At 42.9% G+C, this 20,716-nt stretch overlaps 2 protein-coding genes across 2 annotated transcripts in view; one reads left to right on the top strand and one right to left on the bottom strand.

Annotated features, from left to right (window-relative positions):
- Positions 1–11,978, bottom strand: part of GATC (glutamyl-tRNA amidotransferase subunit C) — a 27,679-nt gene extending 15,701 nt beyond the window's left edge. The window contains exon 1 of the mRNA XM_089653290.1: positions 11,839–11,978. Within this exon, the coding sequence (XP_089509416.1) occupies positions 11,839–11,913 (75 nt within the window). The 5' untranslated portion in view covers positions 11,914–11,978. The remainder of the gene's footprint in view (positions 1–11,838) is intronic.
- On the top strand, positions 11,971–20,716 carry TRIAP1 (TP53 regulated inhibitor of apoptosis 1). The gene is made up of 2 exons (XM_089653291.1): positions 11,971–12,205; positions 20,326–20,716. The coding sequence occupies exons 1-2, from the start codon at positions 12,059–12,061 to the stop codon at positions 20,413–20,415; spliced, it is 237 nt and encodes a 78-aa protein (XP_089509417.1). The 5' UTR covers positions 11,971–12,058; the 3' UTR covers positions 20,416–20,716.

Genomic DNA, 20,716 nt, shown 5'->3' with positions numbered 1-20,716 from the left:
TCTGTCATATAGTACACCACATCACCCAGAAAATTGTTGCAATTACAAATGTTTAGGCATTCTCGTATTTATTTTTTTTGTTTGTATTGGTATGATATAAAAAAGTGAAAAAACAAAAAGCCAAATCTGACACCCCAAACTCCAAAAATGGACTGGACAAAATCATTGGCACCTTCTCAAAATTGTAAGGAATAATTATATTCCAAGTTTGTGATGCTCCTGTAATTTGTAAATAAACTCACTTGTATCAATTAAGAGGTGCTAAGAATATAGAAATCACACCGACAACCAGTTAAAACGGTAAGAAACTGACTGAACTTTTCCGTTGTGTCTCTCTGTGTGCCACATGGAGCATGGAGAAGAGAAAGAGCAGCAAAGAATTGTCTGAGGATTTGGGAACAAAAATTGTGGAAAAGCACTCAAGGTTACAAGCCCATCTCCAGAGATCTTAATGTTCCTGTGTCCACTGTACGCAACATTGTCAAGAAGTTAACAGCCCATGGCACTGTAGTTAATCTCCCTGGAAGTGGACGAAAGAGAAAAACCTAATCAAAGATTGCAACTAAGGATTGTTCAAATGGTGAATAAAGAACCTTGATCAACTTCCAGACTAATTCAAGCTGCGCTTCAGGCACAGGGCACAACTGTGTCAGCTCACCCTATACGTCGCTATTTGAATGAAAAGGAGACCCAGGAGGACCCCACTGCTGACATAGAAACAAAAAAGCCACATCGGAGGTTGCCAAAACAGATCTGAGGCAGTCAAAATCCTCTTGGGAGAATGTGCCATGGACAGACAAAACAAAACAGTTTTTTTTTTGTAAGGCCCATCATTCTACTGTTTTCGGAAAAAGAAAGGAGGTCTTTAACCACTGCCACCCAGCCACAGTACATATACTATGGCAGGGCGGCACCGCTGCGCAAAATCACATAAATATATATATACACACACACACACACGTGATTTTGCATTTCAGGTATGGGGCGCGCGGGAGGCATGCGACCGCCCTACCCGCGCCGCCGATCGTGGCCGCAGGTGTCAGTCACCGGGTCCCGGCCGGTGATTACCTGCCGGAGCCCGGCGATTACCGGCAATCTTTGACAGAGAGAATGGCTGCAGTGTTTACACTGCAGCTCTCCTCCCTGTCAATTTGAGCACACAGTTACGGATTGCTGAGCCCAGCCTTCCGGATCAGTGTGCTTAAAGTGAAGAACACACCCCGCCCCCTAGTGAAACACTCCCCTCAAACAGTTAACCCTTTGATTGCCTTGCAATATTAACCCCTTCCTCCCCACTGCCATTAGTACAGTGTCAGTGTTTATTTTTTGCACTGATCACTGTATTGGTTTCACTTGGGATGTCAGTGACCCCAAGTCAGTTTCCCCCCCCCCCCAGTGTCAGAATTTCTGCCGCAGTTCTGCCCTAAGTCGCTGATCGCCATTATTCGTATACATAAAAAAAAATTTCCAGTATCTATACCGCCATTTGTATACACTATAACTTTCACGTAAACCATTTACACGTATTGGGATTTTTTTTTTTTAGCAAAGACATGTTGCAGAATACATTTTGGCCTAAATTTATGAAGAAATTTGATTTTAAAATTTTTTTACTGGACATGTTTTATAGCAAAAAGTGCAAAATATAGTTTTTTTGTCAAAATTGTCAGCCTTTTTTTTTTATAGAAAAAAAATTAAAAAACGCACAGGCGATCAAATAGCACAGAAAAAAGCTCAATTCGTGGGGAAAAAAGGACGCAAATTGCATTTTGGTGCAGCGTTGCATGACCGTGCAATTGTCAATTAAAGTAACGCAGCACCGTAACACAAACTGCTTCTGTAACCGCTTTCTGACTGCCCTATAGCAGAAATACTGCTACAGGGCGGCATGGGTGTGCAAAATCGCATATATATATATATATATATATATATATATATATATATATATATATATGTGTGGTTTTCACGCCCCTACCAGATAGCGTCAGATTGCCCGTCAGAACACCAGTAATCACATTTCACCCCTTGATTACCAGGAAGACGCTCATACACAATAAACCTCAATTGTTAGTATAGTGTCTGAATGGATCAATATCTTTGATCAGATCAGCACTATACCGGCGTTCACATTCGTATAGCGTCCCCAAAAACACAGCGTTAGCGGGATCAGCCCCGACACCTGCCAGTGCCTGCGTTTAGCTCCTATGCTTACCCTCCCCCCCCTTCTCCCCCAGCAAGTGCAGTGTCAGTAGGTCACTGTCACTTGATACACTGCACACAAAACCGCACACAAAACTGCAGTGTTGGCAGAATCAGGCCTGATCTCTGTTAGCACTTGCCGGTAAATTTTGATGACTCTCATATGCAGCAGAGTGCCAGTACTACTGCCACGCTACCTTTTGGTGAACTAACGAGCCCCAGTGACCTAGTACATCCTGGTCTTTCACATATCAGCACTGCAGTATCACTTGGTGACGTGGTGAGTCCCATAAGTGCAGTGCAAGCAGGTGCGGTGGTGAGCACAAGTATTGTCCCGCAACCACCAAGAATTCGCAGACAGGCCCGTAGAGCCCCTAGTATCCTTCTGGATGTAATATATATATATATATATATATATATATATATATATATAAAGTGCAGCACTTATAAATAAACAAAATGGAAAATATTGGATTAAATAAAATAGATAAAAAGTCCTGCACATCAATAAAAGAGTATAGGTGCTTAGGTGTCTTTAATGATCCTGGTATCCGTGTGAATATATGATAAAGCAATGCGCACTCACCGGACACGCATAAAGTATGCGCCTTTGTATATAAATAATCCAGATGTCATCCGGTAATGGGTGGTCCTCCTTCTACTGTGTATGAGGCTGTTGGTCCTCTCCTACTGGGGGTCCACCTGATGATTACTGGTGAGTGGTATCCCTCTGGTTGGACCAGGGTCCCTTCAGTACATCCAGGAGTGTGTCTGTGAATTAGAATGCTCCCCCAAGGGGTAACAAAGGTACTCCCATAGTGTAGTAGTTGGTAAAAACAAAATTTATTAGAGGTACATCAGGTGCATACGTTTGACAACCCCCCTCTGAAGACGTGCCGGAGCACGATACGCGTAAGGAGGAGCCACACCACGCCGTGAAGTCACGCCGCCAGAGCAACGCGGAGCTCTGGCGGCCATCTTAACATTCCAGACGGTTAGTTATGCACTGATAACTGTCTGCAACGATTTTATGCACCTGATGTACCTCTAATAAATTTCGTTTTTACCAACTACTACACTATGGGAGTACCTTTGTTACCCCTTGGGGGAGCATTCTAATTCACAGACACACTCCTGGATGTACTGAAGGGACCCTGGTCCAACCAGAGGGATACCACTCACCAGTAATCATCAGGTGGACCCCCAGTAGGAGAGGACCAACAGCCTCATACACAGTAGAGGGAGGACCACCCATTACCGGATGACATCTGGATTATTTATATACAAAGGCGCATACTTTATGCGCATCCGGTGAGTGCACATTGCTTTATCATATATTCACACGGATACCAGGATCATTAAAGACACCTGAGCACCTATACTCTTTTATTGATGTGCAGGACTTTTTATCTATTTTATTTAATCCAATATTTTCCATTTTGTTTATTTATAAATATTACTGACTTTTAGGGGTTATTGGTACCTCATTTGTGCATAGCAGCTTATCAAATTAGTACTAAGGCGCTTCTTTCAAATATCTTTATATCCTTCTGGATGTGCTTGCAAATCCTGATTGGCAGCGCACAAATTCTGCATCACCTGTACTTCCCCCATTCACTGCCCAACCCGGAATTCAGGTGGAAACAGCAAATTTAACTACTCCCTTTGACCTTTTTGGAGCTGTTTTTCACGGAATATCTGTAAGCATTGATTGTGAATCAAAACATTTTATATGCTCAACAATTTATTGCCGCCAACCCAAATTCAAACCTTGCCAGACCATTCGCATGGAAACCCATTATGGTTTCCAAATTTAAATTTTTTTGGGCCTAACCCTCAACATGGGCATTACTAAAAAAATTAATTGCGGATGTATTGGTCCACAGACCCGATTCATCATATGCCCGTGATCTATGCTGCCATGGCCAGGCATAAATATGAGAGTATAATGTGTTTTATGCATTTCAGCGACAATACACTCTGTAGTCTTCGAGGTGACCCTGAATTTTCATGCTCCACAAAATTCAGCCCCTCGCAAATCACCTTAACCAAAAATTTGCAGATGTCTATACTCCCCAGCAAAACATCTGCATTGATGAGTCCCTCTTTAATTTTTCTGGCTGCCTTGCATTCAATTTCTCCCCAGCAAGCGTGCCAGATATGGGGTCAAGATGTAGAAGACCTGTGAGAGGGCAACAGGCTATACAATTAAGTTTTGGATTTACGAGGGAAAAGATAGTCACGTGGAGCCCCCCAGATGCCCAGACTACATGGGGAGCAGTGGCAAGATAATTTGGGACTTGGTGTCATCCTTTTTCCATATAGGGTACTACTTATACGTGGACAATTTTTATTCAAGCGTGCCACTATTTTTTTCTTTCCATTCAGCCCATAGGTTGCATACAAAAAAGAAAAAAAAAACAAAAAAACAAACAAACAAGAACATAGCATATATACCCAACAAGGATCAGCGATGTACTAGTACATCCTGTTATACCAGAATGATGCCTACAGCTGCAGACATCATCCTGGTATCATTTTGTTCATGTAAAAGCAATCCTAGTGGCTAATTAGCTGCATGATTGCTTTTACAAGCAGCGGGAGATGATGCTCCCTCTCCCCCGCTGCCTTCTACGGCCTTCTTGGGCAGTCCCGTGCCATCGGGGGAACCTGAGAATGCAGACGGTGTTTCTGCCAGCTGACCATAGAGCTGATTGGAGACCGGAATGGTGCCAATCATCTCTATAGTCTAAGAAATCAGAAGCTTCAGTTTTGCAGGATATAAACAGTGCCATTTGTAAATTGGGAAAGCATCTGATCACACTGATCTTGGTTTGATTAGATAATGTAAAGGCAGAGGAGATATCTAGGGTCTGATAGACCCCAGATTTCTCAAAAAAGAATATAAGACAATGCCCATTGAAGTTATAGGGTATATTTGCATTCCCTGTGACAGCATTAAAAGTGATAAAAAAATGAAAAAAAATATGAAAAGGGACAGTGTAAAATTAATTCATAAAATCAAAATAGCAAAAAAAAAAAAAAGAAAAAAAAGAAAAAGCACCCTCACCCCCCGCCCCCAAGGCCTTTAAAACATTGCCTATGGATATTAAAAACATATGCAGTTTGTCACCATTGCACGGGGCATGCGCAGTTTTAAATCATGTCATGTTTGGTATCTATTTACTCAGCATACCATCATCATTTATATTTTACCAAATAATTTGCCAATATAGTGTGTTTTTGTGCATTCAAAGTAAAATTATTTTTTTTTAAATTTGCTTTTGAAAAATCGCTGCGTGAGTACTATGTGACATAAATTGCAGCACCCACCATTTTATTCACTAGAGTGTCTGCTTTAAAAAAATATATAATGTTTGGGGGTTTAAATTAATTTCCTAGCAAAAAATACTGATTTTTGTTATGTGAACTAAAAGTGCCAGAAAAGGCTTGATCTTCAGGTGGTTAGAAGAGTGAGTGATGTGTGGCATAAACTTCTAATGCCGGGCATAAAATTCCCCCACCCCAAAAAACTACCCCTTTTTGGAAAGTAGACACCCCAAACTATTTGCTGAGAGGCATGTTGAATCAATAGAAGAATCTATTTTTTTACCACAAGTATTTGGAAAATGACTACTTATCACAGTTTCAGAGGCCCTGAAATGCCAGGATAGCACCAAACCCCCCCAAATGACCCCTTTTTGGAAAGTAGACACCCCAAGGAATTTGATAAAAAACATGGTGAGTATTTTGCCTCCGAAATTGTGACAGGTAGTGAGGAAGTGAAATGAGGAAGTTACGCACCTTCAGGCTTTCAAAGGGGTCATTGGATTTCAGGCTCCCAAAAAGTCTCACACATGTGGTATCCCCATACTCGGTAGAAGTAGCAGAATGTATTTTGGGGTGTAATTCCCCATATACCCATGGCTTGTGTGAGAAATATATCATTTAAATGACAACTTTGTGTAAAAAAAAAAATATATATATATGTTTTTGTCATTTTGCAGAAACTTGTAGAAAAAAAAAAATCTTCCATGGACTCAATATGCCTCTCAGCAGATATCTTAGGGTGTCTACTTTCTGAAAAGGGGTAATTTGGGGGTGTTTGTTCTATCCTGGTATTTTAGCACCTCAAGAAATGTGATGAGCAGTCAGAAAGTAAAAGCTGTGTAAATTCCATTATCTATACCATAGTTTGTAGACGCTATAACTTTCACACAAAGCAATAAATATACACTTATTGGGATTTTTTTTAACCAAAAACATGTAGTAGAATACATTTTGGCCTAAATTTATGACGAAATTTTAGTTTTTTTGGGATATTTTTTATGACGAAATGAGAAAATATAGTTTTTTTCTTCAAAATGTTTTTTTTATTCAAAATTTTTTTGTTTATAGCGCCAAAAATAAAAAGTGCACAGATGATCAAATACCACCAAAAAAAAAGCTCTATTTGTGTGAAAAGAAGGACATAAATGTAATTTATATACCGTATTGCATGACTGCGCAATTGTCTGTTAAACTAGCGCAGGGCTGTATAGCAAAAAAATGGCGTAAATTGCAGTATCTATACCATTGTTTGTAGACGCTATAACATTCACACAAAGCAATCAATATACACTTATTGGGATTTTTTTTTATCAAAAACATGTAGCAGAATACATTTTGGCCTAAATTTATAACTAACTGAGTTTACTATATATTTTTTATAGCTGAAAGTAAAAAATATCTTCAAAATGTTTGGTCTTTTTTTGTTTATAGCATGAAAAATTAAAAGTGCACAGGTGATCAAATACCACCGAAAGAAAGCTCTATTTGTGTGAAAAAAAGGAAGTAAATTTTGTTTGGGTGCAGCATTGCATGACCGCGCAATTATCAGTTGAATTAGTGCAGCGCCAAGTAGCAAAAAGAGAACTGGTCAGAAAGGGGGGTAAATCCTCACGAGGGCAAGTGGTTAAAGGGGATAAATCCTCAGGAGGGCAAGTGGTTAAAGGGGGTAAATCCTCTGGAGGGCAAGTGGTAAAAGAAAAGAATACAGTCAAACACGGTGGAGGTTCACTGATGTTTTGTACGTCAAGCGCTGGATGTCTTGGCATGACATTATGAAATCTGAAGACTACCAAATAACTCTGGCATGCAATGTTGTCCCCAGTGTCAAAACGTTAGGTCTCCGTCAGAGGTCATGGGTCTTACAGCAGGACAATGACCCAAAGCACACGTCAAAGAGCACCCAGAAATGGTTTCACACAAAGAGCTGGAGAGTACTGAACTGGCCAACAATGAGTCCAGATCTCAATCCCATAGAGCACCTGTGGAGAGATCTCAAAACAGCAGTTGGGAAAAGGAATCCATCCAATATGAGAGACCTGGAGCAGTTGGCAAAAGAAGAGTGGTACAAAATTCCAATAGATCAGGGGTGGGCAACTGTGGCCCTCCAGCTGTTGGTGAACTACAAGTCCCATCATGCCTCTGCCTTTGGGAGTCATGCTTGTAAATGTCAGTTTTGCAATGCCTCATGGGAATTGTAGTTCTACAACAGCTGGAGGGCCACAGTTGCCCACCCCTGCAATAGAGGGATGTAAGAAACTCATTGATGGTTACAGGAAGCGACTGATCTCAGTTATTTTTTCCATAGGGGTATGCTACGAAATATTACATTGAGGAGTATTTTGTCCAGTCCATTTTTGCGGTTTTGCATGGAATGTTTCAGATTTGGTTTGTTGTTTCTCCATTTTTTTTTTATGTCATACCAATACAAACAAAAGAAAAAACATGAGAATGCCTAAATATTTGTAATTGCAACACTTTTCTTGGTGAAGTGATGCATTATCTGATATACGTGCAAGGGTGACATCATTTTCGGCCATGGCTGTATAAAAACCAGGCCACATTTATGACATGAGGCGTACAATACCCAGACCACATTCATTATATCGGGCCTATAATACCCAGACCACATTCATTGTATCGGGCCTATAATACCCGGACCACATTCATTATATCAGACATATAATACCCGGACCACATTCATTATATCGGGCCTATAATGCCCAGACCACATTCATTATATCGGGCCTATAATGCCCAGACCACATTCATTATATCGGGCCTATAATGCCCAGACCACATTCATTATATCGGGTCTATAATACCCAGACCACATTCATTATATCGGCCTATAATACCCAGACCACATTCATTATATCGGGCCTATAATGCCCAGACCACATTCATTATATCGGGCCTATAATGCCCAGACCACATTCATTATATCGGCCTATAATGACCAGATCACATTCATTATATCGGGCCTATAATGCCCAGACCACATTCATTATATCGGCCTATAATACCCAGACCACATTCATTATATCGGGCCTATAATGCCCAGACCACATTCATTATATCGGGCCTATAATACCCAGACCACATTCATTACATGAGGCGTATAATACCCAGACCACATTCATTATATCAGGCCTATAATACCCAGATCACATTCATTATATCAGGCCTATAATGCCCAGACCACATTCATTATATCGGGCCTATAATACCCAGATCACATTCATTATATCAGGCCTATAATACCCAGATCATATTCATTATATCGGGCCTATAATACCCAGACCACATTCATTATATCGGGCCTATAATACCCAGACCACATTCATTATATCGGGCCTATAATACCCAGACCACATTCATTATATCGGGCCTATAATACCCAGATCACATTCATTATATCGGGCCTATAATACCGAGACCACATTCATTACATGAGGCGTGTCATGGAAATTTTCTATTACAGGTTGAACTTTAAATGTGTCATATATGAGTGTTATTCATATGTCTCTCGTGTGGCTTAATTAAAGCTCTGAAGGCTGCAATTAGGCCATGCGCATTTACAATGTATATATTACAGTACTCAGCTCAGTAACGGATGAGATGGCAGATCTGCGCTTATAGACCGGCGTGTATACCACCACGGCATTCGATGCGAATGCCGCCGGCGGTAGGCCGCGGGCCTGTATCCACATATCAGCAGCATAGTACCGCAAGGCGCCAAGCAGTGCGAACTCCGTGTGTAGGCTCATGTATATCTTACAAGCCATTACCGACCTGAAACTGTATCTGGATGGATGTGTTTTAATAAAGATCGTATCGGGCCCATTCAGATACAGACTGGCACTGTTTAATCTAGGGGATGCTTGTACAGAGAATTTACAAACCACTAGGAGCTAATAGGAGGGGGAAGGTTGCTTCCCTCAGAGAGCTCATGGAGGGAGGGGAGGACTGGTGATAGATAATAGGAAAGGCTACGCTCCAATCGGAATGTACATCCTGTGTATAGGCACTCCCCATGCATTGTTCTGTGGGAGGGGATTGACCTGACTCATGTGGGGGGCCTGTGTGTGTTTGTAATAAAAATCGGAGGCTGGGGTTGGATCGGTCTCTATGTGAATTCCAACAGCAACCTGAGAGTGTCGTGTGATCATTTCTAGGTAACTGGAGCTCCATTTCCCCACAAATCTGAGATAGCTAACCCAGTTGGAGGTGCAGGATTGGTGGAGTTTAGCTGCAGTCATGGTAAGCGAGATTCGCACAGCTTTATGGGGGATTGCTGCGCATCCAACTGCGAGTACTCACGGTAAGGAGAAATTCGTTCAAAGCGAATTTCCAAGACAGGCGTATAATACCGAGACCACATTCATTATATTGGGCCTATAATACCCAGACCACATTCATTACATGAGGCGTATAATACCCAGACCACATTCATTACATGAGGCGTATAATACCCAGACCACATTCATTATATAGAGCGTATAATACCCAGACCACATTCATTATATTGGGCCTATAATACCCAGACCACATTCATTACATGAGGCGTATAATACCCAGACCACATTCATTATATCGGGCCTATAATACCCAGACCACATTCATTATATCGGGCCTATAATACCCAGACCACATTATATCAGACGTATAATATCCAGACCACATTCATTATATAGAGTGTATAATACCCAGACCACATTCATTATATGTGACGTATAATACGCAGACTAAATTCATTATATTGGACACATAATACGCAGACCACATTCATTATATTGAACACATAATACGCAGACCACATTCATTATATTGAACGTATAATACGCAGACCACATTCATTATATCAGACATATAATACCCGGACCACATTCATTATATCAGACATATAATACCCGGACCACATCCATTATATCAGACATATAATACCCGGACCACATCCATTATATCAGACATATAATACCCGGACCACATCCATTATATCAGACATATAATACCCGGACCACATCCATTATATCAGACATATAATACCCGGACCACATCCATTATATCAGACATATAATACCCGGACCACATCCATTATATCAGACATATAATACCCGGACCACATCCATTATATCAGACATATAATACCCGGACCACATCCATTATATCAGACATATAATACCCGGACCACATCCATTATATCAGACATATAATACCCGGACCACATTCATTATATCAGATATATAATACCCGGACCACATTCATTATATCAGATATATAATACCCGGACCACATTCATTATATCAGATATATAATACCCGGACCACATTCATTATATCAGATATATAATACCCGGACCACATTCATTATATCAGATATATAATACCCGGACCACATTCATTATATCAGATATATAATACCCGGACCACATTCATTATATCAGATATATAATACCCGGACCACATTCATTATATCGGGCGTATAATACCCAGACCACATTCATTATATCGGGCCCATAATACGCAGACCACATTCATTATATCAGATATATAATACCCAGACCACATTCATTATATCAGATATATAATACCCAGACCACATTCATTATATCAGATATATAATACCCAGACCACATTCATTATATCAGATATATAATACCCGGACCACATTCATTATATCGGGCCTATAATACCCAGACCACATTCATTATATCGGGCCTATAATACCCAGACCACATTCATTATATCGGGCCTATAATACCCAGATCACATTCATTATATCAGGCCTATAATACCCAGACCACATTCATTATATCGGGCCTATAATGCCCAGACCACATTCATTATATCGGGCCTATAATGCCCAGACCACATTCATTATATCAGACATATAATACCCGGACCGCATTCATTATATCGGGCGTATAATACCGAGACCACACTCATATCGGGCGTATAATACCCAGACCACATTCATTATATCAGGCGTATAATACCCAGACCACATTCATTATAGCAGACGTATAATACCCAGACCACATTCAAAACATCAGGTGTATAATATCCAGACCACATTCATTATATCAGGCGTATAATACCCAGACCACATTCAAAACATCAGGTGTATAATATCCAGACCACATTCATTATAGCAGACGTATATTATCCAGACCACATTCAAGAGATCAGGTGTATAATATCCAGCTACTCAGGCACTACAAGTCCCAGCCAGTTCTCCATCGCACTGTGTAGAGAGCCTGCTGGGACATGTAGTCTCTAATCAGCTGGAGGACAGTGAGCTCTCTGGTACCTTACTGTGCGAGGACCTGAGCCGTATAAACCCAGCCACCCTCCAGTGCCTCACAGCTGCCTTCTGCACCCACATTTCCACAAGGGTCGCCTTCCAGTGACGTTGGAAACGGCGCGACGGCTAACGTGACCTTGAACAAAGAGCAGCCATCTTTAGAGAGGGCACAGGAGGCATTTGTTGGCTATGGTGTGCGCTGTTCGGTAGTGACCCAGGCACCGACATGAACAGTGTGGGTGAGGAGTGCACAGACATGAAGCGGGAGTATGACCAGTGCTTCAACCGGTGGTTCGCCGAGAAGTTCCTGAAAGGGGAGGGCAGCGGGGACCCGTGCATAGAGCTCTTCCAGCGGTACCGTACCTGTGTCCAGGTGAGACCTACCTCAGTCAGGGGGACTGAATCAAGGCATACGAGGGCCTTTACAGTATGTGGGAGAGTTAGAAGGTCTTGTCAACTTTGTTCTGCTCTGTATGTCTCCATTGGGGACATTACTTTCACTTCCTGTATCAGTGGGACAGGATACAGGAAATACAAAATAGACAAAACAAAACCCCTTACAACGTTGTCTATGTGGAAACGGAACTTCACCTAAAAAGTGAAACAAGGCACACTTAAAGAGGAAGCACTGATAGGCGGCAGTGATGGGCACTAATATGTAGCACTGATGGGCACTTCTGGGGATGCACTGATCATCAGGGCAGATATCTGCTTTGACAGTTGCCAGTTAAAGGCTGTACTTTCCACAGCTGTGACAGCATGAGGAAAGTACTGGCGATAAGCAGCAAGTGTATTTACATGGTGGTCAGCTGTGATTAGACACAGCTGATCATGTGGTACAAGGCCGCTGTGACCTTTTACCATGTCATGTGATCAGCTGTGTCCAAAGGTCGCAGCTGATCACAGACAGCTCTGGGGGAGCATTCTATGAGGACGTCGTATGACGCTGTCCTAAAATTGGACGACCGTGCTGTAGCTGCCATTTGGCTATATTACAATGGGGAAGTGGTTAAAGTGTAAAACAAAATGCAAACAAGCAGGTCTTTATTGCAGAAGAGACATGATGTACTTTATGTACACTTACCTGCCTATTTGCAATCCTCTGCAAAATGTACACTGAGCAGTTCAGGTTACATTCCAGTACATGCTGCCTGTGTGTGGGGAGTAGTGTGGTCATGCACCAGCCAGTCAAACTGCATGAAGACCATCGCCTGTAAGAACCTGGGTAGGAAATACTGCACCAGCAAGGGATCTGGTGGGTGTTGGACAGTTGGAGCTAAAGCCAGCCATGGATGCATCAAATTTTGGACAGTTCATCAAGGACTATCCGAGATTCCATCCATCTACAGTGGATATAAAAAGTCTACATACCCCTGTTAAGATGTTAGGTTTCTGTGATGTAAAGAAAAATGAGACAAAAATCAATTCAGAACTTTTTCCGCCTTTTTAATGTGACCTATAAACTGTACAACTCAATTGAAAAATAAACTGAAATCTTTTAGGGGGGAAGTAAACATAAAAAACTAAAATGCGGTTGCATAAGTGTGCACACCCTCTTATAACTGGGGATGTAGCTGTGTTCAGAATTAAGCAATCACATTCAAAATCATGTTAAATAGGAGTCAGTACACACCTGCCATCATTTAAAGTGCCTCTGATTAACCCCCCAAAAAGTTCAGCTGTTCTAGTAGGTCTTTCCTGACATTTTCTTAGTCCCATCCTACAGCAAATGCTATGGTCCGCAGAGAGCTTCCAAAGCATCAGAGGGATCTCAATGTTAAAAGGTATCATTCAGGAGAAGGGTACAAAAGAATTTCCAAGGCATTAGATATACCATGGAACACAGTGAACACAGTCATTATCAAGAGGAGAAAATATGACGCAAAAGTGACATTACCAAGAACTGGACATCCCTCCAAAATTGATGAAAAGACCAGAAGAAAACTGGTCTGGGAAGCTGCCAAGAGGCCTACAGCAACATTAAAGGAGCTGCAGGAATATCTGGCAAGTACTGGCTGTGTGGTACATGTGACAACAATCTCCCGTATTCTTCATATGTCTGGGCTATGGGGTAGAGTGGCAAGACGGAAGCCTTTTCTTACGAAGAAAAACATCCAAGCCCGGCTAAATTCTTCAAAAACACATCTGAAGTCTTCTAAAAGCATGTGGGAAAATGTGTTCTGGTCTGATGAAACCAAGGTTGAACTTTTTGGCCATAATTCTAAAAGATGTTTGGTGCAAAAACAACACTGCACATCACTAAAATAACACCATACCCACAGTGAAGCATGGTGGTGGCAGCATCATGCTTTGGGGCTGTTTTTCTTCAGCTGGAACTGGGGCCTTAGTCAAGGTAGAGGGAATTATGAACAGTTCCATATACCAGTCAATATTGGTACAAACCTTCAGGCTTCTGCTAGAAAACTGAACATGAAGAGGAACTTCATCTTTCAGCATGACAACGATCCAAAGCATGCATCCAAATCAACAAAGGAATGGCTTCACCAGAAGAAGAATTAAGTTTTGGAATGGCCCAGACCTGAATCCAATCAAAAATCTGTGGGGTGATCTGAAGAGGGCTGTGCACAGGAGATACCCTCGCAATCTGACAGATTTGGAGTGTTTTTGCAAGGAAGAGTGGGCATATATTGCCAAGTCAAGATGTGCCATGCTGATAGACTCATACCCAAAAAGACTGAGTGCTGGAATCGCATCAAAAGGTGCTTCAACAAAGTATTAGTTTAAGGGTGTGCACACTTATGCAACCATATTATTTTACTTTTTTTATTTTTACTTCCTTCCACCTAAACGACTTTGGTTTGTTGTTCAACTGAGTTGTACAATTTATAGGTTACATTAAAGGTGGAAAAAGTTCTGAAATGATTTATCTTTGTCTCATTTGTTTACATTACAGAGACCTGACATTTTAATAGGGGGGTGTAGTCTATTTATATCCACTGTATGGGCAGGCTGATTGTGCTGTAGTTGGAATAGTTGAGGAATAAGGAAGTGGGGAGCAAGTGCCTGCTGAAAAAGTTCTCCCCCACAAAAAATGATTTCCAAATATGTAGCAGGGAGGGTCAGAAGAAGGCTCTTCTGTGCATGCTTACCTTTCCTTGCATTTTGTTGCTCTTTTGGAGCCCCATGTCTCTTCTGGGCCGCCACCTTGTGTAGTTCAGCCGTGCCAGTTCCACACATGCACACACCTAGCTCTTTTGGTTTACATATTGCAACAGTAATGGCAGCGTAAGCACTGCCAGTTCTGTGATGCTTATATTGGCTTTGCAAAGGCAACAGCTAAAAAACAGAATCTAATAGAACCCTTATGTCTCCATGAAAAGTACCTGTCACTGCCTAACGCTATCACAAGGGGGTTTGTTCACCTTGTTTTGATAGCAATAAAGTTAAATTAAAAAAAAAATTAAGCGCACAAAAAATAAATTTAGATAACAAAATATTATTTTTAAAACAACCGCCCCACCTTTCCTCACGCATACAAGCAAATACAAACACGCACAGTATATGGCAAGCGCATGTAAACAGCAACTGCATCACACATGTGAGATATCACTGTGATGGTCGAAGTGAGAGCAATAATTCCATCGACTAATTCACGATTCTCTCTAAACTGTTACCCTGTAAAGGCTTTTAAAGCGTCACCAATGGACAGTTTTAGGTACTGTAATTTGATGCCATTTCACTGGCGTGCACAATTTGAAATCCTCATGTGGTTGTTATCTGTTTAATCAACACAACATCATCTTTTTTTATTTTAGCAAAAAAATAGGTATTGTGTTTTATGTGCATTAAAATTCATTTAGGTGTATTTTTTTCCTGAAAATTCATGTTTGACATAGGCTGCATAAATTTTGTGCACCAAAACATAATTGCAGAAAGCCACCATTTTATTCTCCAGGGCCTCTGCTTTCAGAAAATTATTTGTTTGATGGTCCTAAGTATTTTTGAGCACAAAGAAAATGCTGATTTTACCATGTAAACGTCGCAGTCGTGCGCTGGAGAGACTATGGCGCAAAACCAGGTCCCCTCATGCATTCTCCCTCTACAAATCTGCCTTCCTCACCTACACCTCCTCCCTCCACGCCGCCAAGCAGGCCTACTTCGTTAACCTGATCAACACCCTCTCCACCTGCCCTCGCCGACTCTTCTCCACCTTCAACTCCCTGCTCTCTCCCCCCCCCCCCCCTCCTCCACTCAGTACCTCACTTACCGCCCACGAGATTGCCACTCATCTCCACAACAAGATTGACGCAATCCGCAAGGACATAGTCAACTTGCAATCTACCTCCCCATCTAGCCTCCCCCCTTCCATCACCCCCTCATCTCTCCCCTCCTCTGACCTCGCAACGGCACTGCCCCCCACCACACCCAAGGCCCTGCCTACCGTAACCCCCCCATCACTGCACTCCTTCAGCCCTACTACCACTGAGGAAGTCACCAGAGTCTTCTCAGAAGCCCGCCTCACCACCTGCCCCCTGGACCCTATCCCCTCTCAACTCCTCCGGTCACCCCCCTCTTCCCTCATCCGCTCCCTTACCCACATCTTCAATCTCTCCCTCTCTACTGGCGTCTTCCCCTTCCCCCTAAAACATGCGCACATCACCCCCATACTCAAAAAGCCCTCCCTGGACCCCACTGACCTCAACAACCTCAGACCAATTTCCCTGCTGCCACTCACTTCCAAGCTCCTTGAGCGCTTGGTCTTCGATCGCCTAAGCACCCACCTAACTGACAGCAACCTCCTTGACCCACTACAGTCCGGCTTCCGTCCCCTACACTCCACCGAAACTGCCCTCCTCAAAATCACCAACGATCTACTAACCGCCAAAGCCAAAGGCGACTACTCTGTCCTCCTTCTCCTAGACCTCTCCGCGGCCTTTGACACAGTCGACCACCCCCTCCTCCTTAATAAGCTACTCTCCCTTGGCATCAGAGACAGCGCTCTCTCTTGGTTCTCGTCCTATCTATCCCAACGCTCCTTCAGCATTTCCTACAACGATGCCACCTCCTCTTCCCTCCCCCTCTCTGTTGGGGTCCCCCAGGGCTCTGTCCTTGGACCCCTTCTCTTCTCCATCTACACCTCCTCCCTTGGCAAACTCATACACTCCCACGGCTTCAATTACCACCTCTACGCTGATGATACTCAAATCTACCTATCCACCCCTCACCTCACCCCCACATTCTCCGCCCGCATCACTCACCTCCTAAACGACATCTCTGACTGGATGTCGCTCCATTTCCTCAAGCTAAACCTCTCCAAAACCAAGCTACTCGTCTTCCCCCCAGCCCGCGCCCCCCCCCCCATCCTTTCCATCACTACCAACACCACCACCATCAATCCCGTCCAGCAAGCCAAGGTCCTTGGCGTCATTCTGGACTCAAACCTTTCCTTTCAACCTCATATCAAATCACTCACAAACACATGCAGGCTCCACCTCCGGAACATCGCCAAGATACGCTCCTTCCTTACCCCAGACACCACTAAACTACTCGTACACTCCCTGATTATCTCACGCCTCGACTACTGCAACTCCCTACTCACCGGCCTATCCCAGTGCAAGCTCTCCCCGCTTCAGACCATCCTGAACTCAGCGGCCAGACTCATCCACCTCACCAGCCGCTCCACCTCTGCCACCCCCCTCTGCCTCTCCCTCCACTGGCTCCCCATTGCCCAACGCATTAAATTCAAATTGCTCACCCTGACCTATAAGGCCATTCACAACACTGCCCCTAACTACCTCACCGACCTGATTCCCAGGTACCACCCTACCCGTACCCTTTGCTCTTCACAGGACCTCCTTCTATCTTGCTCCCTGGTCTCCTCCTCCCGCGCACCACTGCAAGACTTCTCCAGGTCCTCCCCCATCCTCTGGAACTCACTACCCCAATCCATCAGACTGTCACCTTTCCTCCTCACCTTCAGGCGCTCCCTGAAAACCCACCTCTTCAGGGAAGCCTACCCCACCCTCACCTAACAGCCGCTGCCCTTCCCTCCTCCTACCACTCCATCCCCCACAGCCATTTCCTCCTGTACCACTACCTCCTCCCTCCTAGATTGTAAGCTCGAAAGAGTAGGGCCCACTTACCCCTTGTGTGCTGTTTGATGTTACTGTACTGTTTCATGTATTGTCCCCCCCTCTATTGTACAGCGCTGAGCAAACCCTTTGGCGCTATATAAACTCGATAAATAAATAAATGTATGTAAAAAAAAAAGTCAAAATTGGCAAGCAGTTAAACATGTACTATTGGTGTCTGTCCTGCTTTATAGGATAAGTTCACCTTTGGAACATGTTCCACGTTCCACCCGTATTTAGGGTGAAACATGTAACATGTTCCCATAGCTGCAGCTGTGCCCCCACCCCCCCTCCTTGTGATAGATAGTATGGGGAACCTTCTCTCAGTACTATCTGTCAAAGTTTAAAACAATTCGGGCATGTGGGGCTCCACTCACACCACTGCGTCACTCATTCACGGACTTCCGTGAATGAATGAACTGCAAGTCCCAACAGCCTTAGCGGCTGTCGGCTTGTAGTTTTCAATGAACTACCACAGCGCTGTGGAGCGCCGTGGTAGTTCATTGAAGCTTCCTGTTAGAATATCTGCTTGCTCGTACATCCCGCACGGCAAGCAGATATTCTTTGCCCAAAAGGTGAACTTATCCTTTAAGAGCGAGTGGGGGCCAACCCCACCACTTACATATTTCAGATTTTCTGAAATAACGCTCGGGTTAGAAGTACATATGATGACGTGTTGATCTGCTTTACAGGGTTCACCATTACATTTGTTTTTAAAGTGGAACTGCGCTGTATCTGAGCACCACAAACAAAAAGCGCTATTTAATTTATTTTTAATATTCAAAACAAATTCCTCCATCCATCCATGTCTCCAAGCTTTATTTTGCTGAGCAATCACTTAGAAAAACACCCCTCTAGCATTTCTTGTTGTGGCCATCTTGAGTAAGGGCAGATGATTCATGTAGCATTTACTTACTGGAATCCATCTGCCCTTAGTTCAGACATGCAGGCAGGAGGGTGTGCATAGTTGAGAAAGCCCCTCCTTCTCTCCTGAAGACAGGTGGGATGTATGGCACCATTTGCCTAGACCTGGAAACCAAGAAGTAACTAAAGAAATGTAAACAAAACCAGTTAAAACAAGTAAATAACATACACCATCTTGCCAAAGGTATTGGGCCAGCCCTCCACATCATTGGATTCAGGTGTTTTAATCGCCTCCATGCCCACAGGTGTATAAAATAAAGCACTACAGCTGTGGACTTCTTCTACAAACATTTGTGAAAGAATGGGTCACTCTCAGGAGCTCAGTGAATTTAAGTGTGGTACTGTGATAGGCTGCCACCTGTGCAATAAGTCCATCCGTGAAATTTCCTTGCTACTAAATATTCCACAGTCAACTGTTAGTGGTATTATAACAAAGTGGAAGCGGCTGGGAACAACAGCAACTCAGCCATGAAGTGGTAGGCCATGTAAAATGACAGAGCGGGGTCAGCGCATGCTGAAGCACACAGTGCACAGAAGTCGTCAACTGTTTGCAGAGTCAATAACTAAAAACCTCCAAACTTCATGTGGCCTTCAGATTAGCACAACAACAGTGTGTAGAGAACTTCATGGAATGGGTTTCCATGGCCGAGCAGCTTCATCCAAGCCTTACATCACCAAGTGCAATGTAAACCTTCGGATGCTGCCACTGGACACTAGAGCACGCTTCTCTGTCTGTCAATCCAATGGACGTGTCTGGGTTTGACGGTTGCCAGGAGTTCTCTACTTGCCTGACTGCATTGTGCAAAGTGTAAATTTTAGTGGAGGGGGAATTATAGTGTGGGGTTGTTTTTCAGGGGTTGGGCTTTGTTTCAGTGATGAGAACTCTTAAGGCATCAGCACACCAAGACAATTTCATGCTCCCAACTTTGTGGGAACAGTTTGGGGATGGCCCTTTTCTGTTCCACCATGACTGCACACCAGTGCACAAAGCAAGGTCCATAGAGACATGGATGAGCGAGTTTGGGGTGGAGGAACTTGACTGACCTGCACAGAGTCCTGACCTCAACCCGATAGAACACTTTGGGATGAATTAGAGCGGAGACTGCAAGCCAGGCCTTCTCGTCCGACATCAGTGCCTGAGCTCACAAATGCGAATGGTCATGAATAAAGTGTGCGTGTAAAGGCAGGCTTCCCATTACTTTAGGCAATATAGTGTATACTTTCTTATATATTTACTAAAGTTAGCAGCATGAGGATTCAAATTGGTTCATGTAGATTGAGAGAGTGAAGTTCCATTTTAAATTGTTACTATTTCAATTTGGCCCGTTTACTAAGCAAAAACTTTTTAATGTAGTATAGTAAAGATGCCATGTCTGTGCTGTGGTTTGCTGTAGTCCTCATGGATTTTACTGGCTATAGAAGGCTTAAAATTTTGTTGAAAACATTCTAACATTGGCTAATTGTTTATCTTTTATAGAAAGCTATCAAGGACAAGGACATCCCTGTTGGCGGAATAGAGTTCATGGGACCCAGTAAAGACAAGCCAGAATCAAATACGGATTCTTGACCCAGTGTGGGCCCTGCATGTATGGGGCCCCCAACGTCACATTTTCCGCATACTAATTTAAATGGAAAATATCATGTGCGGCCAGACTGGAACAATTGTGCTGATATTATGACCACAATGAGCTGTATAGGTCCTCATAAGAATATTTTTACAAGTGGGCTCATTCAAAATATCGCAGTTACTCCTTTTTTCTACATTTTTGCGCCTTGTAAATTTTAATTATCAATGCAATTTAGTGATTTGTCATAGAAAAGTTTTAATCTGTAAACTTGCATTTCAATTCATAAATTAGATAATAATT

Source organism: Staurois parvus, unplaced genomic scaffold, assembly GCF_062004578.1.
Source record: "Staurois parvus isolate SC_StPar_1 unplaced genomic scaffold, SC_StPar_1.0 ptg000704l, whole genome shotgun sequence".
NCBI lineage: Eukaryota > Metazoa > Chordata > Amphibia > Anura > Ranidae > Staurois > Staurois parvus.
This window is presented reverse-complemented; position numbering and strand designations above follow the sequence as displayed.

Bases quoted from the DNA above. Each gene is read 5' to 3' on its own strand.
- TRIAP1 (XM_089653291.1), top strand. From the start codon at position 12,059: ATGAACAGTGTGGGTGAGGAGTGCACAGACATGAAGCGGGAGTATGAC. The intron at 12,206-20,325 runs GTGAGACCTACC...TATCTTTTATAG, and splicing joins GGTACCGTACCTGTGTCCAG to AAAGCTATCAAGGACAAGGA.